General features: G+C 47.1%; 2 protein-coding genes across 3 annotated transcripts; one reads left to right on the plus strand and one right to left on the minus strand.

The window, feature by feature from the left end:
* The first annotated feature begins 268 nt into the window (after positions 1-268).
* On the plus strand, positions 269-8,442 carry MTO1 (mitochondrial tRNA translation optimization 1). Its single transcript, XM_064412418.1, has 12 exons — positions 269-615; positions 756-955; positions 1,358-1,475; positions 2,131-2,420; positions 4,305-4,417; positions 4,557-4,747; positions 4,980-5,110; positions 5,573-5,777; positions 5,859-6,030; positions 6,735-6,853; positions 7,319-7,476; positions 7,654-8,442. The coding sequence occupies exons 1-12, from the start codon at positions 405-407 to the stop codon at positions 7,873-7,875; spliced, it is 2,130 nt and encodes a 709-aa protein (XP_064268488.1). The 5' UTR covers positions 269-404; the 3' UTR covers positions 7,876-8,442.
* Positions 8,443-17,324: 8,882 nt separating this feature from the next.
* Positions 17,325-21,732, minus strand: EEF1A1 (eukaryotic translation elongation factor 1 alpha 1). 2 transcript variants are annotated; one of them, XM_064412425.1, is made up of 8 exons: positions 21,575-21,732; positions 20,660-20,850; positions 19,668-19,847; positions 19,246-19,542; positions 18,835-18,985; positions 18,426-18,682; positions 17,998-18,232; positions 17,325-17,727 (listed from the first exon to the last, which is right to left on the minus strand). In XM_064412425.1, exons 2-8 carry the CDS (start codon positions 20,801-20,803, stop codon positions 17,603-17,605), a joined length of 1,389 nt encoding a protein of 462 aa, XP_064268495.1. In that variant the 5' UTR covers positions 20,804-20,850; positions 21,575-21,732; the 3' UTR covers positions 17,325-17,602. The 2 variants fall into 2 exon arrangements, with proteins under 2 accessions (XP_064268495.1, XP_064268496.1); XM_064412426.1 differs by having other exon boundaries at positions 21,570-21,650.
* Positions 21,733-21,864: the final 132 nt, after the last annotated feature.

The following is a 21,864-nucleotide window of genomic DNA, read 5'->3' on the forward strand; positions in this document are numbered from 1 at the left end:
GAGCGCGGCCCCGCGAGCAGCGGGGTTCCCGCCTCTGGCTTCAGGCGAGTTCCTCTTCCAGGAAGCGCGCCAACCCTAGGAAACGAAACCCGGCGAGCGGGGCTGGAGGGAGGCGCTGCCCGGTGCCGCCAACTCCAGCAAGGGCACAGGGTAGCTCCGGGAGCAGCGGCCAAGCTGCGGCCCCCCTCCAATCCGCGGGGAGCGTTTTCCCGCCTGGGCGGTCCCGCCCGCCCGCCCGCGGGGCGAGGACACGTGAGCCCCGGCAGCGTCCGGCTTTTCCAGCCGCACGGGGCGCCAGGCCGGGCGGCCGCGGGGAGGCGCTCGGCCCGCCGGCCCAGCCTCTCGCTCCGGGGCGCAGGAGCTGCGGCGGCGCTCCCGCTGCCCGGAGCGCCGGCCCGGCCGCCATGTTCCTGCGGAGCGGCTGCCGCCGCCTGCCGCTGCCCCCGGCGCCTCGCCCCGGGCACCGCCGGGCGGGCAGCGAAGTCGGGGCGGCGGCAGCGCCGCGCTACGAGGTGGTGGTGATCGGCGGGGGCCATGCGGGCACGGAGGCGGCGGCGGCGGCCGCTCGCGGCGGGGCCTGCACGCTGCTGCTCACGCACAGGATCGGCACCATCGGTACCGCCGCGGGTCCGCGGGTGGGCGGGGGAGGCTACCGAGGGCGCCTCGGGTCTGCGCGGCGTGGGGAGCGGCGCTGAGCAGGGGCGGTTGAGGGAGCCTTTGCGCGGTGCCGATGGTGTCCCTGTGTCATTACCCAGGGGAAATGTCCTGCAACCCGTCCTTCGGCGGCATCGGGAAGGGGCACCTGATGCGGGAGGTGGACGCCCTGGACGGGCTGTGCGGCCGCGTGTGCGACCGCTCGGGCGTGCACTACAAGGTGCTGAACCGCTGCAAGGGCCCGGCCGTGTGGGGCCTCCGCGCGCAGATCGACCGCGGCCTCTACAAGGAGAACATGCAGGTGAGGGGCCGAGTCCTGCGGCCTGGGAGGGGGATACGCGACTGAGGATTACGAAGGAAGGGGCTATGTTTTGGGTTTCATTATTTACCGATCAAGCCTAGATACCTTTCTGTTTGGTACTTTGATGCCGTGTAAGTTGTTGGAGCTTAGCACAGTTTGAAAAATTCTCTAGTGTTTTAGATGCAGGTCAGGCTTCATGACCAGTTAGTTTACTTGACCTTAAACGTTATGTGAGTAAAAACTTCTACCTGATAAATCAGGATAGTACCATAACTGAGTGCCTGCCAAGTGACCTGGTAAGAATGGAAGTGGGTAATAGATGTTTCAGAAATCGGCAGGGTTTGGGATTGCCCATATGTCTCATAACTTCCCAGATTTTTGCAGTAACTCCTTTCGTGACAGAAAGAAATCCTTAACACACCACTGTTGACAGTTTGTGAGGCATCTGTGGAGGATCTTCTCTTGACAGAGCCGGAACCAGGCCGTCCTGGGAAATGCCAAGTCGCAGGAGTTGTTCTGGGTATGTGCTAGTAACTCACTAAGTGCCTCCACACCAAGAGCAAGCCTTTGGGGCAAATATTTCTGATTCACGGATGAGAAAGATGAATTTATCCTATTTTAATTCATTAATGAGAAAGATTAATTAGCTAATGGAGCTAGTTCAGGTAAGTGTGAAATAAACCAGGTTAATATGTATAATATAAAGTAATACAATGTCAAAAATACCTGGATTGGTAGTATACTGGGACATTAACTACGTTAATTTTCTTCAGGCCGGTGATACTAAATTCCATGCTGTGTTTTGAGGTTTTATTTGGTAAATGGTATATACTGCCCTGAGTGTTACAGGACCGTGGGGTCCTCTTAATAACAGCCTTGTACTTCATTACCCTTCGCTGTTATAATAAATAAGGTTTCTGAAATAAAGGCCTGTATATAGATTTTTCTCAGGGGTAACTTGCTTAGGAATAATAAATACACAGAAATAACTACATGTTGCTTATTGTAGTTATTACTGTTGATGCTTTTATTATGGAGAACCTGGTGTTATTTTATAATAGAAGACAGATAAACCCCCAGTGAACACTGCTAGTTTACTTTTAGACAGAAACACCCGAATTCTGGGGCTTTGTTGCTACTAAAATGTGAACATCTCTGAAAACTTGCTGTTCCAGGGAATGGGAGCACAGTACGTGCTGGGAGTGTTATCCTGACCACCGGCACGTTTCTGAGGGGTATGATCCACATTGGCCTGGAGATGCACCCGGCAGGGCGGCTGGGGGACCAGCCAGCCATCGGGCTGGCTCACACTCTGGAGAAACTGGGATTTGCTGTGGGCAGGCTGAAGACTGGGACACCGCCCCGACTTGCCAAGGATACGATTGACTTCAGTGGTCTGGAGGAACGTGCAGCTGACAACCCTCCAGTGCCATTCAGCTTCCTCAGCGAGGCCGTGTGGATCAAGGTGGGAGAGCAAATCCCACCCATCAGATGCACACAGAGCCGGGTGGGAAGTGGTTCTGGGAATGTCGTGCTCATCATCAGCCAGGGAGTTAGTGGCTGGGAAAGGCAGCTGGGATGTATTGGTACTGGAGGTGTTATGTTTTTGAGGACTCTTAGTGTGAGGCAGAAGTTACTTGTGTTCGTTTGAAAGTAAATACCCTTTTAGTCTCACTTCTCAACTTGAGAACTGAACTTTGTTTACTTGTGGAGTCAGAGTTTTGTGAAATGTGATACTGCTGCTAGTATTCTTCATGTGCTGGTTACATGGCTGGTTTTACAAAATCTTCCAGTATTATGCCTGTATTGTGGAGATTCATAGTGTCGGGCTTCATAAGGTTAAGATGTTGAAATTAGAGATCATTTTTAGTATTGACTAGGAAAGAGAAAGGATGGATTTATCTACAGACCGGAGAGGTGGCAGATGAACAGTAACTTAAAAGCAGAAGAAGTTCAATTTTCTGAAGAAAATCTTGGAACATTGGCTGTTTTTGTATAATGTACTTAAACAGCACAGAGTAAGTGCTGTTAATCAGGAGGCAATTTGCCCCAGAGGATATAGGAATTGAAATAACCTTCTATAGTCAGGATGGGGCAAAAGGAGTATCACTTGAATGCCTTGGTATATGTAGGAGAGGTTTTCAAACAAAGAGTTTTAAATCTAACAGCAAAAAGCTGTTAGACAAACTTTCCTAATAACAATTTTGAGTAATAATTGAGAACATATTGGGAATTTATTCTCCATAGACGTGTTGAAAGAAACAATAATTGTCAGACATTTATATATGCTATAATATGCAGGATTTTTTATAGATGCTCCCAGAAGTCTGCCCAATTTATTGCATCATGGAATAGGTGTTCTGTTTCTTTTGTTACTTCCAGAACATCTCATCTGTCTTTTTTTAACGGATAACCCAGATTTTATCCATTTTATCCAGCTAAATAGTACTTTATTAAATTTGCAGTTCTGGTTACTATTGATGAAGTTTTCTGGGGTGTACAGGCTTTTGACTCTTAACTTTTTGAAGGTAGCATTCTTGCTCTATGGCATGTAATTCATCTCAAATTATATGATAACCATTAACCAATTCTTTATTAAATTTTGATCTTCAGCTGTTGATTAGGGTCTATAAGGGTTACAGGTCCGTGTAGTTCCTTTCTGCAACTGCAGCAAGATGATTTCTCAGGGTTTTGTACTGACACGCAGCCAACACAGATTTAAATCAAAGCCACTTGAAACCACAAGACTTTTGGCTAACTAATATGTCACTCAGTGGCAGTTTTAAAGAGTTATGGTGCTACATTATCACTATTTTGAATGTGAGTCTATTGACTCTTTTTCAGAAAAATCAATGGAATACTTTACTTCACATGCTGATGCTTTTTCCAAACTTTGAATTTTTCATGTTGATTGCAGAGTTTTGAGGTTTTTATCTCTCCAAGATAATTTTTTTTTCTTCACCAAACCCATTAATTAGTTGTTTGCTGTAAGGTCAGCACTTACTCTTCTAACTCCAGAGCTTTTTTTCCCCTGTGATTAGTTTGAATGCTGTGATGTAACATGTTGATTTAAATGGGAATATCCATCCTGTAATTAGGAATACGGCATATAGGATACAACTTGAATTCCAGATTCCCAGATTCCATCCTGTTCTCAGTCTGGTTTTGGGCATGTTGCTCAGGCTCTCAGATCGCTCGCGTTTGGTCTGTACAGTGGGTTTGACAGCCCTGCTGATCCCAGAAGTGAGAGCCACCCATCATGGGAAAGGTCGTGGAGATATCAGAGTTATTTAGTAAGGATACAGTGTGGTGACCAGATTAACTTAGGCTGAGCTTTGGCTTGTTCCAGCCAGAAGATCAGCTGTCCTGTTACCTGACTCGCACGAACCTGAAGGCCCAGCAAATTATCCGCGATAACCTCCACCTGAACAACCACGTCAGGGAGACAACCAGGGGCCCACGGTGAGTGTGTGGTGTCATGCAAGGCTGTCAGGGGGACACGCTGGAAGTCTCTTTGGAGCTGTGGGTCTTTCCTGCTTTCCTTCTGTAAAGTTACTTTTTCTCCATGTCACGTGCTGCTCATGGCTGTTTACTGTTACAGGTACTGTCCCTCTCTTGAATCAAAGGTTCTGCGCTTCCCAGACCGAGAACATCAGGTGTGGCTGGAGCCCGAAGGCCTGGATTCCAACATCATTTACCCCCAAGGCATGTCCATGACACTGCCACCTGAGCTCCAGGAGCAGGTGATCAAATCCGTTCCAGGCTTGGAAAAAGCCAAGATGTTACAGCCAGGTGAGAGAACTGAATTGTTTTGAATCTACTGGTCATATTTATTTACTAGTTAATGAAAAGCAGGTTTTGTTTAGAGCGTAGCAAAACAAAGGAAATATGAAGCAAAACTAATTACTGGATACAGTGATTCTTAGTTTGCTTGTTCAGAAATCATAAATAGAATTGATAAACCATTCTGCTCCACTGATTACTTGACGGTCCCTCCTGTAACATCTCTCTTGTTGTGTCACAGGCTATGGGGTGCAGTATGACTTTTTAGACCCCCGACAACTGACTGCGTCTCTCGAGTCGCGTCTTGTTCAGCGCCTCTTCTTTGCAGGCCAGATAAATGGCACGACAGGCTATGAAGAAGCTGCAGCTCAGGTGGGCGAATCTGACTATTCAGCACTCAGAAAGGGATATTACCTTGGCCTTTGTGATACTCTTGCTAGACCCGTTTTGTGCTTTTGAGATGTTCTTACTTTTGTTGCTCACCCTGATTCCAGACTTGCCTAAGATATTTTTACTTGCATCTGTACAAGTACCTGCAGTTGCTATCACTAAAGTTGCAGTAACAATAGTAATTGAAAGTCCTTTCAAGTGTTTCAGCATGGAGACTGTGCAGTGGGTATAGTTGAAAACATGGGAATTGTCTCCAGACACATCAGTGAGGGCCAAGAAGCCCTTCAGACACTCATAATGCCACAAGAAGGAAACAGCCTGGATTACTGGCACAGACTGTTGCATTTTCTTGGGTGCGGTTTGACGTGTGAGCCTTTGTGCAGATGTGCTGATGTTCTTGCTAAGAGGAGAGCAATGGATGTCTGGTTTGTCTTGCCTGTGCAGGGTGTGATTGCTGGGATCAACGCGTGCCTGCGGGTTCAGGGCAAGCCCCCGTTCACCGTGAGCCGCACCGAGGGCTACGTGGGAGTGCTGATCGATGACCTGACCACGCTGGGCACCAGCGAGCCCTACCGCATGTTCACCAGCCGCGTGGAGTTCCGCATGGCCCTGCGGCCCGACAACGCCGACGCCAGGCTCACTCACAGAGGTGTTCTGCTGTGGCAGCTCTTGCCCTGACCAGCCCTGCCTGGCTGTGGACCTTTGTCTCATGGACCGTCTGTCTCTGCAGGGTTTGAAGAAGCTGGGTGTGTGTCACAGCAGCGATACGAGCAAGCGGTTAAGATGAGAGCTGCATTAGAGGATGGGATTGCAACACTAAAATCACTTCAGTTCAGCATATCCAAATGGTCCCAGTTACTACCAGGAGTTCCCATAAGTAGCAATCGCAGGTCACCTGTCAGGTAAGTGTTACACATGGAGCTTTCTGGTTTGACCTATGCTTGCTTTAGCACATCTGGCTAGTGGTTTCACAGCATTTGTCCATCCTTCCTGAAGCTGTCAGTACTCCAAGATTCCAACTTTACCACCTTCAGAGGACACACATCGGATGTTTGCCTATAGAATACGTATGACACTGGTGTTTTTACTATTCCATGTGACATGTTCTCAAAGCAAGGGAGTGCTCCACTGGCCCAGACAGTGTTTTCTGTCCTTACACAGTCACCAGCTGGGGATGGTTTTGCAGTGGGTTGCAGTTTTGCTAAAACCTTGGTAAAAACAGCAGTTGATTTCAGGCTGGTGTCAGGTGGTCGCTATTCTTGTACACAAAAGCCCTTACGTCCCTTACTCCCACTTCATCTCATCTTTTCTGTTGTTTTAAATCAGTGACTAAGACCTCCTGGCTGACAGAGTCTGTGTGGAAGGTTTCCCTTGGTTCCCTTCCCTTGTCCATTCTGTCTTGCTGTAAATTTATGTGAGGAGTCTCTCTTCAAGAGTTTAGCAGCTCTTCTGTGTACTGAGAGGAGATAGTAGAGAATTGAGCTTGGCTTTACAGTTGTTCTGGCTTAAGCTAAGAATTTTGTATGTTTGAACTTGGAACAGCCATAAATCTGCCTTACGAGTGTGGCTCCTTTTTGCCATAAATGCTTACTCTTGTTCTTCACAGTGCCTTTGATGTCCTTCAGTATCAAGATGTGAACATGGAGATTCTGGCAAAGGCTGTCCCAGAGCCCCTGGGCAAGCTTGCTCAGTGGAGAGAGCTGGCAGAGAGATTGAAAATAGAAGGTAGAGTACAAGGATTAGGCTCTCTTGTGATGACCTGTATATGTTTGGTCAGTAATAGGACAGCAGTTGTCCTAGTGTGTTTCATGTTGCTGCTTAGAGAAATGAAACACTGATCAGAGTGTGAACTTTTTACCGTAAGCCACAGCCCTTTTTATGCATAGGTGTTTCACTCTGTGGGTAAAATCACTCTGGGTTTTTTCCTCCTTACTGCCCCATCAAATAGGCCATCTTTGTTATGATGAGAAGATAAAAACAACCTATGTATCTAAATTCCTGCAACAAATCAAAGAGTAGGACTTCTTCCAAAGCAGCAATGTGAATTAGGCTCTATAGTCTATGAGGCTGGAAATTTCCTTAGGAGCTTTTGACCACCTCAGTGGAATTTCTCATTATGCTTCTTGCAAGTGACTTGTTTCACATGAGTATCCATCTGTATCTGCCTTTCTTGTTCCCCTGATACCACAGCTGCTTACGAGTGGTGTGTGGTCAGTCAGCAGCAGGAAATGGAAGAGGTGCGTCGTGATGAGGCGCTGCAGCTGCCAGACGACCTGGATTACTTTGCCATTGATGCCTCACTCTCGGCAGAGGTGCGGGAGAAGCTGGATGCAAACCGCCCCCAGACGGTGAGAATTCAGCCACAGCAGGGCTGAGCAGGGTGAAATCCCTTCTGTCTTCTCAAGGGGCAGGGGGGTGAAAGAATCAGGGAAAGGCAAACCCACAGGTTTTGATCCCATTTCTCAGTGGCTCCATGCAGTGTGTAGGTTTGGTGGTAGTTAACTTGCTCCTGTCTCCATGTGCAGATTGGTGCGGTCAGCCGTATCCCTGGAATCACACCAGCTGCTATTGTTAACCTGCTAAGATTTGTGAAAACCAATCACCGGAAGACAGAGAAACTAAGAGCTGTGCCGCAATCTGGGGAGTACTTCCCAGGGAAAATGTACTCAGGCAAAGCAACTTCACAAAGACAGATTTCAGCAGAGTTTACTGAAGAGGAGACAAAGTTTGTTAAAACACCTTTGTAGAGAATGGCACTGATCCTGCCAGACTTCGTGGCAAGATCCCCTCCTGAGCCCAGATAACACCCAGGCTGGCTGGATCCAAAGCAGTTGTAGTTGGGTTCTGTGGCAGTGTCATTGCCTAGAACAAAGATGATGAATGCACAAAGTAAATGCTCAGAAACCTAAATACAGCCTGTGATTTTGCTGATGCAAATGGAGAGACGGGAAAAGACAGGAGAACTGCTTTTGAAATTCCACTCATTTGGAAGACTTTGGATACTCAAAATCTGTATCTTGTAAAGAACAGTGTTCTTCTGAATGAGTTAGAAATGTTACCATGCAAACCCATGGCAGCACAAGAGGATTGGAGCTGAAAACTGTGTTCCTTTGTGTTCAGGACTTGTGTTCATAGCTGTGCAGTCACTGTGCACAGGCTGGTGTCTCGGTGTGGTGTCAGCCAGTAGGGAGACACTTGGCTATGAAAATGTGTGCCATACGAATATTTAAATTTACATAGGAGACTGAATGTAAACACCACATCCTGCAGATGTTTTTGTCTTTTAAAATAAATAAAGCTTATCTTGAAACTTGCTGAAGAACTCAATTATAATTTAGCTTTCAGCAGGGCCTCGCCAGTTCACTGCATCACAGTGTCCACACGTAAGGTGGGCTGAGATTCACTACAGAGCTGAGGGAGGCAGCTGGACAAGGCTGGGTGCTGAGGAGGGTGGGGGACGTGGGAAGCTGCCATATGGACCTCAGCCTGGGCACTCTGAAACTGATATGCTGTGGGCTGGGGGAGTGGGATTCTCATCAGCACTGGTCCTGCAACTGACAGGAGCAGCACTTGGATTTGAGCGAGATTCGAGTCAATTGGATCAACTGGGCAGATGATTACTCACCAGCAAGACACATGGAATTCCAGCTGTTGCTGTGCATCTACCAAATCATTGCTTGACTCAGGCAGCAGTTTCTGGTGCTGGTCTCACTTCTGAATGTCCTCTGGCTTCAGAACACGTTTTGATACAGTAAAATCAGAGAGTCTTATAGGTTGGAAAAGACCCTTCAGGTCATTGAGTCCAACCTTGTCCCAAATATATATATCTGTCATTTTGAAAATACAATTCTGGAAATTTTTCTGGCATATTTGCTCTGGGTGAGGGTTGCTCTCCTGTCCAGAGAAAGGAGTGAGTAAATCCCTTTTGTTGACAGAGATGCAGCAGGAGGATGAGCAGAGTTTGCATTTTGTTTGGGGCATTATCCAACCTGCCTGAAAGCACTTCCCTCTCACTGTCCACTGACTTGTGTGGAAGAACTGTAGATACGTGATCTGTAGGTCAGTTCATGTCAGAATGGCTCAGAAAGGTGAATATCTGCTCCTTTATATCTGTGGCCTGTTTTCCTTGCATCCTTGTTGGCTCTAAGATTTTCTTCAACCTTGCAAGCCTTAACTTCAGCATAAGAAAGGCAGCTACGATTTCTGCGTGTACCTCGGGCTCCAGGTATGGTATGGCTCATGGAATTCCAGCTATGTGAATCCAAAGAAACCCTAAATCTTCATTTTTTATCTGATTATGCAGTTTCAAAACTGCATTTCCTAGTTCTTGTCAGCGGTCATTTGACAGGACTTTAGTTTTCAATAATGTGTGTCTTTAACGGCAAGTACCTCGCACCTTGCTACAAAAGGAAACACTTTCCTCAGTTTTGTGTGCTAAATTTTCCTGTGCTTCTGGTCTCACACATGCAGCATAAATGAAAGGGTGATTCTGCTGAGCTGGGCTGCACCAGTGTCAAAGGAAGAGCAGAAGAAGGGGAGTTTTCTTCCTTTAACAATTTCATAATGCACAGCTGTGCTCTAAGAAGGGGGAAGGAGTTAAGTTCGGGGGGAATCGAAGTCATAAGAGCATTTCTTCCCAGCAGATCCTCTGTAACAACTGCTCTTTCTGTTTCAGTGTGAAGTGTGTCTTTGGCCACTGGTGAGTTCCCTTGTTAAGACAGGGTGTCCTCTGTTCATGTATGTAGGTTAATGATGTCCATATTTGCTGAAATGGAAAACTTGGCTAGTGCACAAGTTTGAGGACTGGCTGTCCCTCAGGTATTGGTTTCATGTATACAGAGCTTGCCACAGTATTTTGTGCTTGTTGAACAGTTCTTGTTTGAGAAAATTTTTAGCATGAAAAGAAATTGCTGCAAGTAGTTATATTCATTTTGGTAAGAAAACCAAGCACAGAAAGGCCAAAAAAATCTGCTCAAGTAGCATGGGCAGATAGGAGGGACACCTTGTGCCATCTGGTTTCTAACCACGGGGGATTTGTTACAAGGCCCAAGGTTTGGTTTTTACACCAAGACAAAGTGAGCTTAGACCCTCCCAGCTCCTGTGGCCTCACTAAGACCAACAGGAGGGGAAGGGCAGAACTGGAGGAGTCTGCTCTTAACACAGGCTTGCTTTTCCTTGTCTGTGTGGTAATGAATGGCACTTTGTTGTCCTGTAATCCTTGCTGTCACCAGGCTAGCAGGGAGGGAGGATGTGTGTTGAGGCTGACCTAACTTGTTGCACATACCAACTGTTCTTGTGTTCCCTGTTTCAGTGTGTATGTCTCTCTTTCCCTCCTGCAGAACACAGACCTAGTGATGAGCATTTTTTCCTCACCACTCTATCTTATCCCAGATTTTAAAGACAGCTTATTTTCCTTCCCTACTCTAGTTTTCATTTCACATGGTACTTGAACTGAGCAGTTTCTTCATCTTGTCTTTATTTCTGCCTGGGACATGAAAGCAAAAGAAAAATGGAAAGACATTTTATGCTAGGAGACACTAAAAGCTGCAACCTTTAACTAACAGTCTTCGCATGCAGTGGTTTTAGATGCTCAGGGTTACCAGCTCCAGTGACCATACTTCCCAGATTGTGTTCCTCATGCAGTGACAGCTCTCAGGATGTCATTTAATGGATGCAGGGAGGAATCTACTGTCCCCTTGGAGATGCTGTTTCCACCGAGGAGGTGCTCAGTTCTTCCCATCAAACCATGGCCAATGCTTCTCAAAGTCCTTCCAGGATGTTGTTTCCATCTTTTGCCTTGATTTCATGGCACTACTGAGAAATAAATCCCCTCCATTGATTAAAATTGGTTGTGTCCAGGCATGGAGATGGGAGACTTGCTCTGCAATTGCTATTACATAAAGGGAAGAGAAAAAGGGTTGATTCTTGACCAGTTATTTTACTGTCAGGGATGCTTTGGGGAAAGAAATTGTGCTTTTGTCTCCTTTCTAAATTTCTGTGCAGGTTTTACCCTTCAAGTGTAGTTCTGAGGGAGGAGAGTGATGTGGATCCTCACCAGAGTATCTCTGATTCCATACTCACCACTGTGTGGGGGCCATGCCTGGTGCCTGGGCCTTGACCTCTGTGCCAAGGAATGGGGTATTGGCAAACCTTTTGTCATGAAAGCTGGAGGCTGCACCTTCTTCACCTCTTTGCAGATCTAAGAGTGGATGTTTTGATGGCCTCTGATGTCTTCTTGGGGTGCTCAGCTCTGAGCAGGCACATCCACAGCCTCAGCTTCCCTCTCAGTGTCACTGCAGAGTGGTGTCCCTGCTGCTGCAGGACTGCTCACCAGAGCCACTCGGGTGGGCTGCAAGGGGCTCCCAGGAGGACCACGGCTCAGCAAGAGCCTGGGCTGCAGCAGAGAATGGAGTGAGTGAGTGAGTGAGTGAGTGGTGAAGGTGTTCCTGTCTGGCATCAGCAGCAGCTCCCAGCACAAGCTCCAGGAGGGACATTTTCAGGCACCTCTGGGGACTGACAAGCACACGCTGCTCTTGTTCCAAGTGACTTAGTGCTGGATGTGGTTAACTGAAGAGCAGGCACAGAGCCAGGTGGGAAATGAGCTCATTCTGCCTTACAGGGCAGCAAGAAGAGAGGGGAGGTGACAACAGCCTCATGACCAGTTTCTTCCCTCCCAGGCTACTGTGGTTTCACTTGAAAATTGCCGTGCATGACCAGGTGGTGGCCTGTGTCACACGTGTTGAGGATTTTTGGAGTTACAAGTGGAACGGCTGCTGTGCCTGGTAGTGCTGAGCTGGCACTTCAGAGAGGTTTTGTCCTTGTCCCGCTGCATCTCGGGAGACTTTGGCCAGGTGGCAGGTGACAGGGCTGGCTTGGTGACATTGGCCCAGGGCTGGCTGGTGGACAGTGGTGGCTTAGGTGACATTGGCCCAGGGCTGGCTGGTGGACAGTGGTGGCTTAGGTGACATTGGCCCAGGGCTGGCTGGAGGACAGTGGTGGGTGTCAGGCAAGAGCTGGAGCGGCTGTTTGGGAGCAGAGTGGTCACGTCACAGGCAGTGACCTCAGCTCTCCTGGGCTGTGCCACGTGTGTAGCAGCCTGGGGAATGCGTGCCCAGGAATGAGTCGCAGGAATTTCCCTCACAAGGAAGCGACTGCAGGAGAGCAGAGCCCCCGTCCAGAGTGGTTTTCCTTCTGCTCCTCCTGGGCCACATATGTACACCCCCCCCTTCTCCAAAAAATTAGGGCATTTTAATCCATAAAAGTGCTTTAGCAGCAGGCTAGGTGATATTAGTTACTGTTACTAGTAATGTCAGTGAAACAAATTTATAATTACATTTAAATTCATCTATTTCTTTCTTTTTTTCCTCTGGAAAAGGCTATTAAAGGACTTGTTAAACATGGAGACAAGTCAACACCAACAAACCTATGTCTTTATCCAACATACTCATGTCCTATCAGCAGAACCACAGCCTAGCTTATAAACTAAACATTTATTAAATATTAATGAATTTTTAATAAGAAGAAATATATAACAAATAATATAAACAACATGTATAAATAATAACTTATAATCAATAAATAAATGTTAATTCATTTGGGGGCATTTCACTTTTTACTAAGGACTTAGCTTAGTATCCACCTTCAAAATAGGAATTGCAGATTTTAAGGAGTCTGGCAACAGCAATTATTAAAAAAATAATTAGGTACCTCATTAAATTATGAAGATGTATGCATATGTTATATATAATATATATAACATATATATGTGTGCATGTGTGGGTATATATATACATGTATGAAACAAAAAAATTGGCATTTTGCTTAAGATGTGCCAAGGTGGCTGTAGATAAGAGGAATCTGAAGCTTCCTTTTACATTTCAGCCCTACCTGCAATCAGCCTCCTCCAGGAGGGGACGTCTGTGTTGCCTTTCCATCTCTGTGCAGGCTTGGAGTCAAGAGCTTTGCCAGCTGTGCTGATCTGTGCAGAACAGGCACCTGGGGTGGGGAAACGCTGTGGCTTTTCCTTTTGTATTAAATAATCCAGATTTTACTGGGCTGAAAGGGAAAATGTGACTGTGACAGCTGCTGGCTGGGCAGGCAGGGCCCTGAGTTAGGGGTGAGCTGGCTCTGCTCATTTCCAGTGACTGTGTAATGCAAAAAATTAGCATATTAACCCACAGACTGGTGTTTGTGCTGAGCCTGAGCTAGCAGATGCCCCTGCAGGAGGATGCCCAGGGCTCTGGATTGCTTTGCTAAGAAGAACCAGGAGAAAGACTTAGCAAGTCCCTCAGCACACACAGGGCAAAGCTACTGCTACTGCATCCTTAAAACCACGCACTTGGCCCATGGGGATGATGCACCAATGAAAACTTAGGCACCTTCCAACTTGTTTTGCTTTTTTAAGAAAGAAATAAGCAAAACCTGCACAAATTGCAGCTCCTTGGCTGACAGCCCATCTGCACCCCACTCTTGCCCCACTGCCCCCCACCCAGAGGCCAGAGATCCTTCATCAGGGTATCCCACTCTGATTTCCACCTTCCCTCAGTACCTCATGCAGCATCTTCCAAGGAAAATACAGGTTCAGCTGCCACCTTACCAGTACAGAGAAGCTGACAGATTTGAATTATGTTGTGTAAATATTTGAAACATTAAAGGATTAAAGAATTATTGATAGGTAGCCCGGGAAAGTAACCTGATTTTTAAAAAAGCAGGCAACAGTGTAATTGACTTACTTAAAATGCAGAAATAATCTGAAGGGACTAAAGAGGACCCAGAAAAGACTAAAAGTCCACAGCTTCTGCACCTTGGAAGCCAATACAGTTTTGGTATCTAGAAGATTTTCCTTCAGCTCTTTTGTACCCCAGGTGCCCTTTTCTTTCTCCTGAGGTGGTTTCAGGCCTCTCCTTGGTAAGCAGGAGCAGCATTGCAAGAGAAAGGTAATTTTGCCCAGTATTATATTCCATGGTCACAGTTTATTCCTCTGTTTAGCTTATGGTTTGGCTATTATTTAAGGTTTGCAGTTTCAGAAAACTAAATTCCTAGACAGGAAGTACTGTTTGGTGCAATCAGATGACATGAAATATTTGAGTTATTGAAACTAATAAATTCAAAGGTGTTAATACTGTCAGGAATTTACAACTTGCAGTGAAATGTGTGAGAGTTCTTGTAGAAAAGGAGCTCAGGGTGAAACAAATGCTTTGAGCAGGACTCAAGAAGTCCCCCAGGATGCTGTTGGTGAGGCAGGTTATCAGCCCTCCCACTGCATCCTCCATCCCCCAGCCTCCCTCTGGGCACTACATAAACATAGAACTAATAGAAATTGAAACCAGGTGGGTTGTATTCATCAGACTGAATTTACGTGGTTCTTAAACAGATAATCATTGAGCACCAAAAGAATATCCCTATACAGTACAAAGTTTAATTTCTCTCTACATGGTTTATTTTGACCAAACCTAAAATTTAAAATACATTTACAGAAAATAGTTTTTCAAAATTTGTAAATACCTTTCAAAATATTCAAATTCAGAAATGTTAAATTCTGAATGTGAATTAAGTCTTTCATTTGCAATTTCAGTAAAGTAAGTTATTCCAGTTATTAACCTTGTACAAACTGATCTGAGATTAAAATGTCTCTGGGCAGTAGTCTGTGCAGAGTCCATTTTATTCCAGCCTGAACTATCCACCTAGGCAGCCAACACTGAGCAAGGAGTTGCCTAGTGATATCAGCTATGACTGCACTGCTCCATTTCCCTCCAAAGACCAACCAGCCTTTGTCCTCCCTGTCCCCCCGTACCTCATCACAGACATTTCTGGAATATTTCTGTGTATTTAAAGTCCTCTGGACTACCAAAACATTCATCAACAACTAGAAAGGAAACATTCACAAATGCAAGACTCCAGACAGTTTTGTGCTTTCAGAGCTGGCTCCATCACCACAGCAGCATGCTGTCACTCTTCTGTATGAACACCAGCATTGCAGGACAGCAAGGAAAGAGTTAAGGACAGCCGTAAAAGTTGCTTGAAGAAATAAGCAGTCAGAAGACAAATACAGTTCTCAACTAAGAACATTTATTAAAAGTTTGATCTAAGTAGTTTTATTCCCAAATTTTGTTTACAAAAGTCTAACAATTTCCCCAGGTAGTCAGATTAATAAAAGAACTGAGATGGCATTACATTAGTGCATAGAAAGCAAATCTGGTCTATAAAAGTAAAAAAGAAAACCAAACATGTAAAATGTAGGTTTTAAGTACATGAAAGCAATTGCTAGTAGTGTAGGCAGAGCATTCCCAAGTGTTTTGCTACTCACACAAAGTTGTTAGATGCAATAGTGCTCTTTAGGGGATTTTTTCCTGCTGGAAGCAGGACCAGTCCCTCTGCCACAAACTGCACAGCTGACTCTCATCCTGCTCTGGGCCATTTTAACGTGACCCAGCCTCCCAGCAGCACTGCCAGCTGATCTGATCTACACACAGCTGCCATAAGGGGCTCCTGCAATAGCAGCACCTCACGGCACTGCCGGGTCACACCTTCTTTTCCCTAAGGATTGAATGAATTACTTACTACAAGCCCATTTCCAAACTAGCACGGAGCAAGTACAGCCAGCTGAAGACAACCCTGTGCAACGTGCACAGAGGCACTCCAGACTGGGTGTTGCATATCCAGCCCACGGCCGGCCAAACCAAACATCCTGCGCCTAACAAAGGAATGTGAAGGAAATCTAACGAAGGCAGAGCCGCGCTGCAGGCAGCCTGTGCAAAGCCTCTTTGCTTCTCATCCAAATCAGAACTCTGCTGAACCAGTCTGACCGAAGCCTCTTGGAAAATATTTAGTGGTTTAACTGAAAAGCATGCAAAGATTTGGCAAGACACTCCAAGCTTTATTATGGCAACAGTAGGTCTGCCTCCATTTTGAAGTTAGGTACTTCCTGTTGCCTTGGGGACACTAACAAACAACCTAACAACCCCCAGAAGCAGAATTTAAGCAGCAGAGATTTCTTTACTGAGTTACACAGCCTGCTATGAAGCTCGCTAAGCCCTTGCTTCCACTGTACCTTCAAAATCAGTGTAATGCTCCAAAGTTCCACGGCAGTTAAGACACAGAAGGTGAGCAGAAAAGGAGAAAAGATCCAGACAAAGAGCATGAAAATAAGTAACAGCAGTTCAGACCTATCCAAGCAGTACAGATATGAGTTCCTGCAGAGCAAGCACACAGCTGGAGAAGGAAAGGAAAACAGAACACAGATAACACAGCCATTACAGGCAGAACAAACATACTGGTGTCATGGAACAAGTCCCTCACAGACAGCAATTCTTTTTGACCTATCCTGGGGATGCTGTGGGGAAATCATGCGAAGGGTTAGTAAAACAGCTGCACCATTATGCAAGTCAGCTCTGATTATCCATTAACTGCTTGCCCCCATTTACCAATTTGAAACAAAGCTTCTATGCCAGAATTCCTAATAATTGCAGCTGGTGTTCTTATAACCCAGAACATTTAACTTGGGGTTATTTGTCTACTGATTATTAGTAAGTTTGGATTAGATATCCAAGTCCCTTTTAACTGACTGATCCAAATTTTCACCCTGCTGTTAAAAAGATAGCAGGCACCTTGTCCCACAATGCCATTTGGTGCAGGCTACAACGGTGAGTCACTCAGATTGCATTAAAGTGTAATTCTAGAGAAGTTTCAGATTTGGCTATGCAATGCCTTACTATGTATTATAAAACATCTATGTAAAAGTGTTTAATTTTTGAAGAGCTACACCTCAGTTTCTCAGAAAAAAAATCTGGTTCTGCTTTTGACTAGAAAAATCAGTGTACAAATGTTGGAAACCCAATATTGGATTCTTCATAGTATTTTTTTAAGGGTAAATGTGTATTTTTCTTCTCAATGTAGACTTTTCTTGGTTTACTCAATGCTTCATAGAATGCACAAAAACACTTGTTAGCTGGTATTCGTGCAATCCAATCTAAAAACAGTTTTTGAAGAAAGCACCAGAAAAGTTACTTAAGGCTTAAATCAGTTTAAAAGTAAACCTGTACATTAATTTTGTTCTACTCTTCAGAAACAAGTAATTTTGAGTATTTGCTTTGCAACTTCTGAACATAGATAATTAACAACAATCCTTTCTTATCCCACCATGACCAGATACAGGTTTTGCCATAAACTTAATATTAACCCAAAGAACACAGAGACATAGCATTGAACTTCTGTTTTAATGGTCTCAAATTCTGTGACAGATTTTTGGTCAAGTTTCCATTTTAAAAAATTTACTGATTTTAAAGACTAATAACTTAAACTGCCACGAAACAAATGGTCCACAAACATTCCTTTCCTTCTGAAGCTTTTACGATGCATTGTAATCATTAACCAGTCTTTCGCTATTAAACTTAAATGGCCAATTGAGACAAACAGTTCTGAGACCGTTCTTCCACCACTGGTTAAGACTGAGGTGGCAGCTGGTGTACAGAATTTTCATTTAGCCTTCTGGGCCTTCTGGGCAGACTTTGTGACCTTGCCAGCTCCTCCAGCCTTCTTGTCAACTGCCTTGATGACACCAACAGCGACCGTCTGCCTCATGTCACGCACGGCAAAACGACCTGAAAGCAAAAACATGTTTCATGACTTTTGTCTATGCTGCCTAAATCCCAGCCCAATTTGCAAAGTGGCCAGTGCTGCTCTGGAACCAGACAGGGGCAGAGGCATGACCCCTCTCTGAAGTTTCTCTCCCTGTACCAGCAAGGTCTTGGTTCCACTTCACAGTTTCAAGTCACAGCTTTCATCAGTGTTTCACAGAACATACTGCATCCCAATACTAGAAATCGAGGAGTGTCTTTTCCACAGACCAGTATTAATGTGAGATGCCTTACCGAGAGGAGGATAATCAGAGAAGCTCTCAACACACATGGGCTTGCCAGGGATCATATCAACGATGGCAGCATCTCCAGATTTCAGGAATTTGGGGCCATCCTCCAGCTTCTTGCCAGAACGACGATCGATCTTCTCCTTAAGCTCAGCAAACTTGCAGGCAATGTGAGCAGTATGGCAATCCAGCACAGGGGCATAGCCAGCACTGATTTGGCCAGGGTGGTTCAGGATGATGACCTTTTAAAAAACAAAGCCAAGTTAGAAGGGGAGTAATTTTGAACACTGACGTGTTCTTACAAAGCCACGGAGTTAATGAGATTTGCTTCAATCAAATAGAACTCAAAATACAACTCTATGTTGCTTTATAGCTTAGACTCCTATTTTGGAATGGAGAGCTACATTCCCAACATCCCTGAACAGCTGCACATACCTGTGCAGTGAAGCCAGCAGCTTCCATGGGAGGGTCATTCTTGCTGTCACCAGCAACATTACCACGGCGAACATCCTTCACAGACACGTTCTTAACATTGAAGCCAACGTTGTCACCAGGCAGAGCTTCGCTCAGGGCTTCGTGGTGCATCTCCACAGATTTTACTTCAGTTGTTACATTGACTGGGGCAAATGTAACCACCATGCCTGGCTTCAGAACACCTGTTTCCACACGGCCAACTGGTACAGTACCAATGCCTGCAAGAAGCAACAACAGTATTATTCATTATTCAGCTTAGTGAATATATGCCCTTATGGGGAAAAAAAAACCCACTTGAGCAAACACATGCATTTCTGGCCCATAGTTCAGCTGTTGCTGGCACGGGAGCAGCATTCCAGAGAACACATACCGCCGATTTTGTAGACATCCTGAAGAGGCAGACGCAGAGGTTTGTCAGTTGGACGAGTTGGTGGCAGGATGCAGTCCAGGGCTTCAAGGAGGGTGGTTCCGCTGGCACTGCCATCCTTACGGGTGATCTTCCATCCCTTGAACCAGGGCATCTGTAATGAAAACAAGCCCGGGTTAATCTGACTGCCAAATTGTGCCAAAATGGTGCAAGGCTGAGAAAGCCCAAGTGGTATTTCTTAGCATTATCTCAATTTACTGTTGCAGAGTGAGAATTTTTATAAGTGCTAAGATTCATCTCGGACCTTAGCACTTTCCAAACATAACTACTACAAAATATGTGCATTTTATCATTGTATAAGCAGGCTCAGTCTTTTTAGTTTCATGCCTTAACAGAAATAAATACCAAACCTACGTTAGAGCTAGGCTCCAGCATGTTGTCACCATTCCAACCAGAAATTGGCACGAAAGCCACAGTGTCTGGGTTGTAGCCAATCTTCTTGATGTAAGTGCTGACTTCCTTGACAATCTCTTCGTATCTCTTCTGGCTGTAGGGTGGCTCAGTGGAATCCATCTTGTTGACACCAACAATCAGCTGTTTTACACCCAGGGTGTAGGCCAGAAGGGCATGCTCACGGGTCTGCCCGTTCTTGGAAATACCAGCCTCAAACTCACCAACACCAGCAGCAACGATCAGGACAGCACAATCAGCCTTTGAAAAGAAAAAAAAAACCACCCCTCACTATAATGCTTGTATGTCAAAGTACTACAGGAACCTCTCTAAGCTATCAAGGAACAACCTTCCTAAACCCCCCAAACCCTACTTTCTTTACATACCTGAGAAGTTCCAGTAATCATGTTTTTAATGAAGTCTCTGTGTCCAGGAGCATCAATGATGGTGACGTAGTATTTGCTTGTTTCAAATTTCCACAGGGAAATATCAATAGTAATACCACGCTCACGCTCAGCCTTCAGCTTGTCCAAGACCCAGGCATATTTGAAGGAACCTTTCCCCATCTATGGTTACAAAAAAAACAGTGTTTTATTCCCATTAGAAGAAAAAAGAGTTCTATATCTGCAATTAGTTCAGAAAGATCACACAGTCTAATAACAGTAACTCACTTAACACTGAAAAACGTTGCTGCTCATAAAAGCAACAAGATACGCTTGGCACTACTGGTGAGAGATGCCAACTGTTGAACCTCAGTGAACCTGTTGACAGTTCAGACTCCTTCACAGCTTGTTAATTTCACCAACGCATCTTTATGATAGAGCTCTTGGGCCGGAGTCCTACTATCAAGTATCCTCTACAATTTTAAGTTCTTTTACTACTTCAATCCTTGCAATAATCAACACTTCCACTCTGATTAGCATTTGCCAAATTTTATGTTCTTATGACCCGTGCTGTCATCACATGGAAAAAAACACTACCAGTAAAACTCCCTGACTTTTAAATTAAGACCTCAATAGATCAACTTCCTTATATGCAGTTTGAATCCAGCCATTTAACTTGATTCCAGATGTTACTATTCATATGAAACTTTAGATTAACCTTCTATTCGCTTGCTCTACATGTCACAATCTGAATTTCCTGCAACTAACACAATCCCAGATGGAACACCTAAAACACTTGCTCTACCTCGAGGACAACTGCAACACAGCTGCCGCCCTGTGGCCACGCCACACTGAGCGGCTTGTTCAGCTCCTGGGGCAGAGGCAACCAAACCGCCTCCCCGTGGCCACTGACCGCTCTGCAGCTTCACTTTCCAATTAAGCGTCTATTCATTCCCGCAGCCCGGAATTCTGCTGGCTGCTACGGGCCTACGCACCTCAGCGGCTTCCTTCTCGAACTTCTCGATGGTTCTCTTGTCGATGCCCCCACATTTGTAGATGAGGTGGCCGGTGGTGGTGGACTTGCCAGAGTCGACGTGGCCGATGACAACGATGTTGATGTGGGTCTTCTCCTTTCCCATTTTGGATGTTAGCTGAGTTCTTTCTTCCGGCAAAAGAGAATCGACACCTGTAAGTTCCCCAGAAAAAAGCTGGTTACGCCTCGGGCCGGGCCTGGGGGCAGCGATGGCGGCGCCACATGCGGGGCGGCCAGGCCGGGATGGCGGCCCCGCCCCGCCGGGGGAGGGGAGGAGCGGGCGGGCGGCCCGGGGGCCCCTCGGAGCGCCCCTCGCGTCGCCCCCTCCCCGGGCTCGAGTTTCCCCGGCGGCGGCGGCCGGGGCGCGGGGCGGCGGCGAGCGGGCCCGGCGGGCAGCGCGGAGGGCGGGGCCGCCCCGCTCCTTTGTGTGACTCACCCCGCCCGGGCCGCCGCGTCCTCCATTTTGTGGCGCTGGCGGCGGGCGGGCAAGGCGAGCGGCCATCTTTTCACTCGTGCCCCGGCCCCCCACACCCCGACGGCATCCGCCGCCGGCCCCCGACGGTCCCCGCACGGCCCCGCGCCGCTGCCCGCACGGCGTAAGGGGAGGCTCACCGGCGCCTTCTGCCCCACGCCCGCCCGGACAAGCCGCTCCCCACACCTCAGCCCGGACAACGGGGGTGTGCACATGGTAATCGAGGAGGACGATGCGCCGCCATCCCGCCGCCCCGCGCTTCCCTGCCCGTCCGTCCACCCCGGTTCCCGCCGGCACCCCCAGCCCCTCCCTCCCCTCGACCCCCACCACACCCCGGCTCGGCGCTGGCCGGGCCTCCGGGGCGAGCGGACCCCGGCCCAGCCCGGCCCTGCGGACGCGCCTCACCTGCTCGGCGACGGCGGCAAACCCGGAGCCAAAAAGACCGACGGCGTGAGCGCCGCCCCTTATATACCCTGTCAGGGGGCGGGGCCTCGGGGACACGTCACCGCTCCCGGCGGCCCCGCGGCCCCGCCCGGGCACGGAGCGCCCCCGCCCCCGCCAGGGCCGTGCGGGACCGGCCCGGCCCGGCCCGGCCGTGTGCTGTGCTATGCTGTGCTGAGGGGCTGCGGCATGAAGGGAGCGCTGCCCCTCCCGCGCTGCGATGGAGAGCGGGCGGGCGGGAGCGGCCCTCTTGC

This window comes from Passer domesticus, chromosome 3 (assembly GCF_036417665.1).
Source record: "Passer domesticus isolate bPasDom1 chromosome 3, bPasDom1.hap1, whole genome shotgun sequence".
Lineage (NCBI taxonomy): Eukaryota > Metazoa > Chordata > Aves > Passeriformes > Passeridae > Passer > Passer domesticus.

Coding starts and splice junctions, on each gene's coding strand:
- EEF1A1 (XM_064412425.1), bottom strand. CDS start 20,803: ATGGGAAAGGAGAAGACCCACATCAACATCGTTGTCATCGGCCACGTC. Junction 18,986..19,245: donor TGCTGGAGCCTAGCTCTAAC/GTAGGTTTGGTA, acceptor TTTTCATTACAG/ATGCCCTGGTTCAAGGGATG. Junction 17,728..17,997: donor CTCTGATTATCCTCCTCTCG/GTAAGGCATCTC, acceptor TTTTGCTTTCAG/GTCGTTTTGCCGTGCGTGAC.
- MTO1 (XM_064412418.1), top strand. CDS start 405: ATGTTCCTGCGGAGCGGCTGCCGCCGCCTGCCGCTGCCCCCGGCGCCT. Junction 956..1,357: donor TCTACAAGGAGAACATGCAG/GTGAGGGGCCGA, acceptor CTTTCGTGACAG/AAAGAAATCCTTAACACACC. Junction 4,748..4,979: donor AGCCAAGATGTTACAGCCAG/GTGAGAGAACTG, acceptor GTTGTGTCACAG/GCTATGGGGTGCAGTATGAC.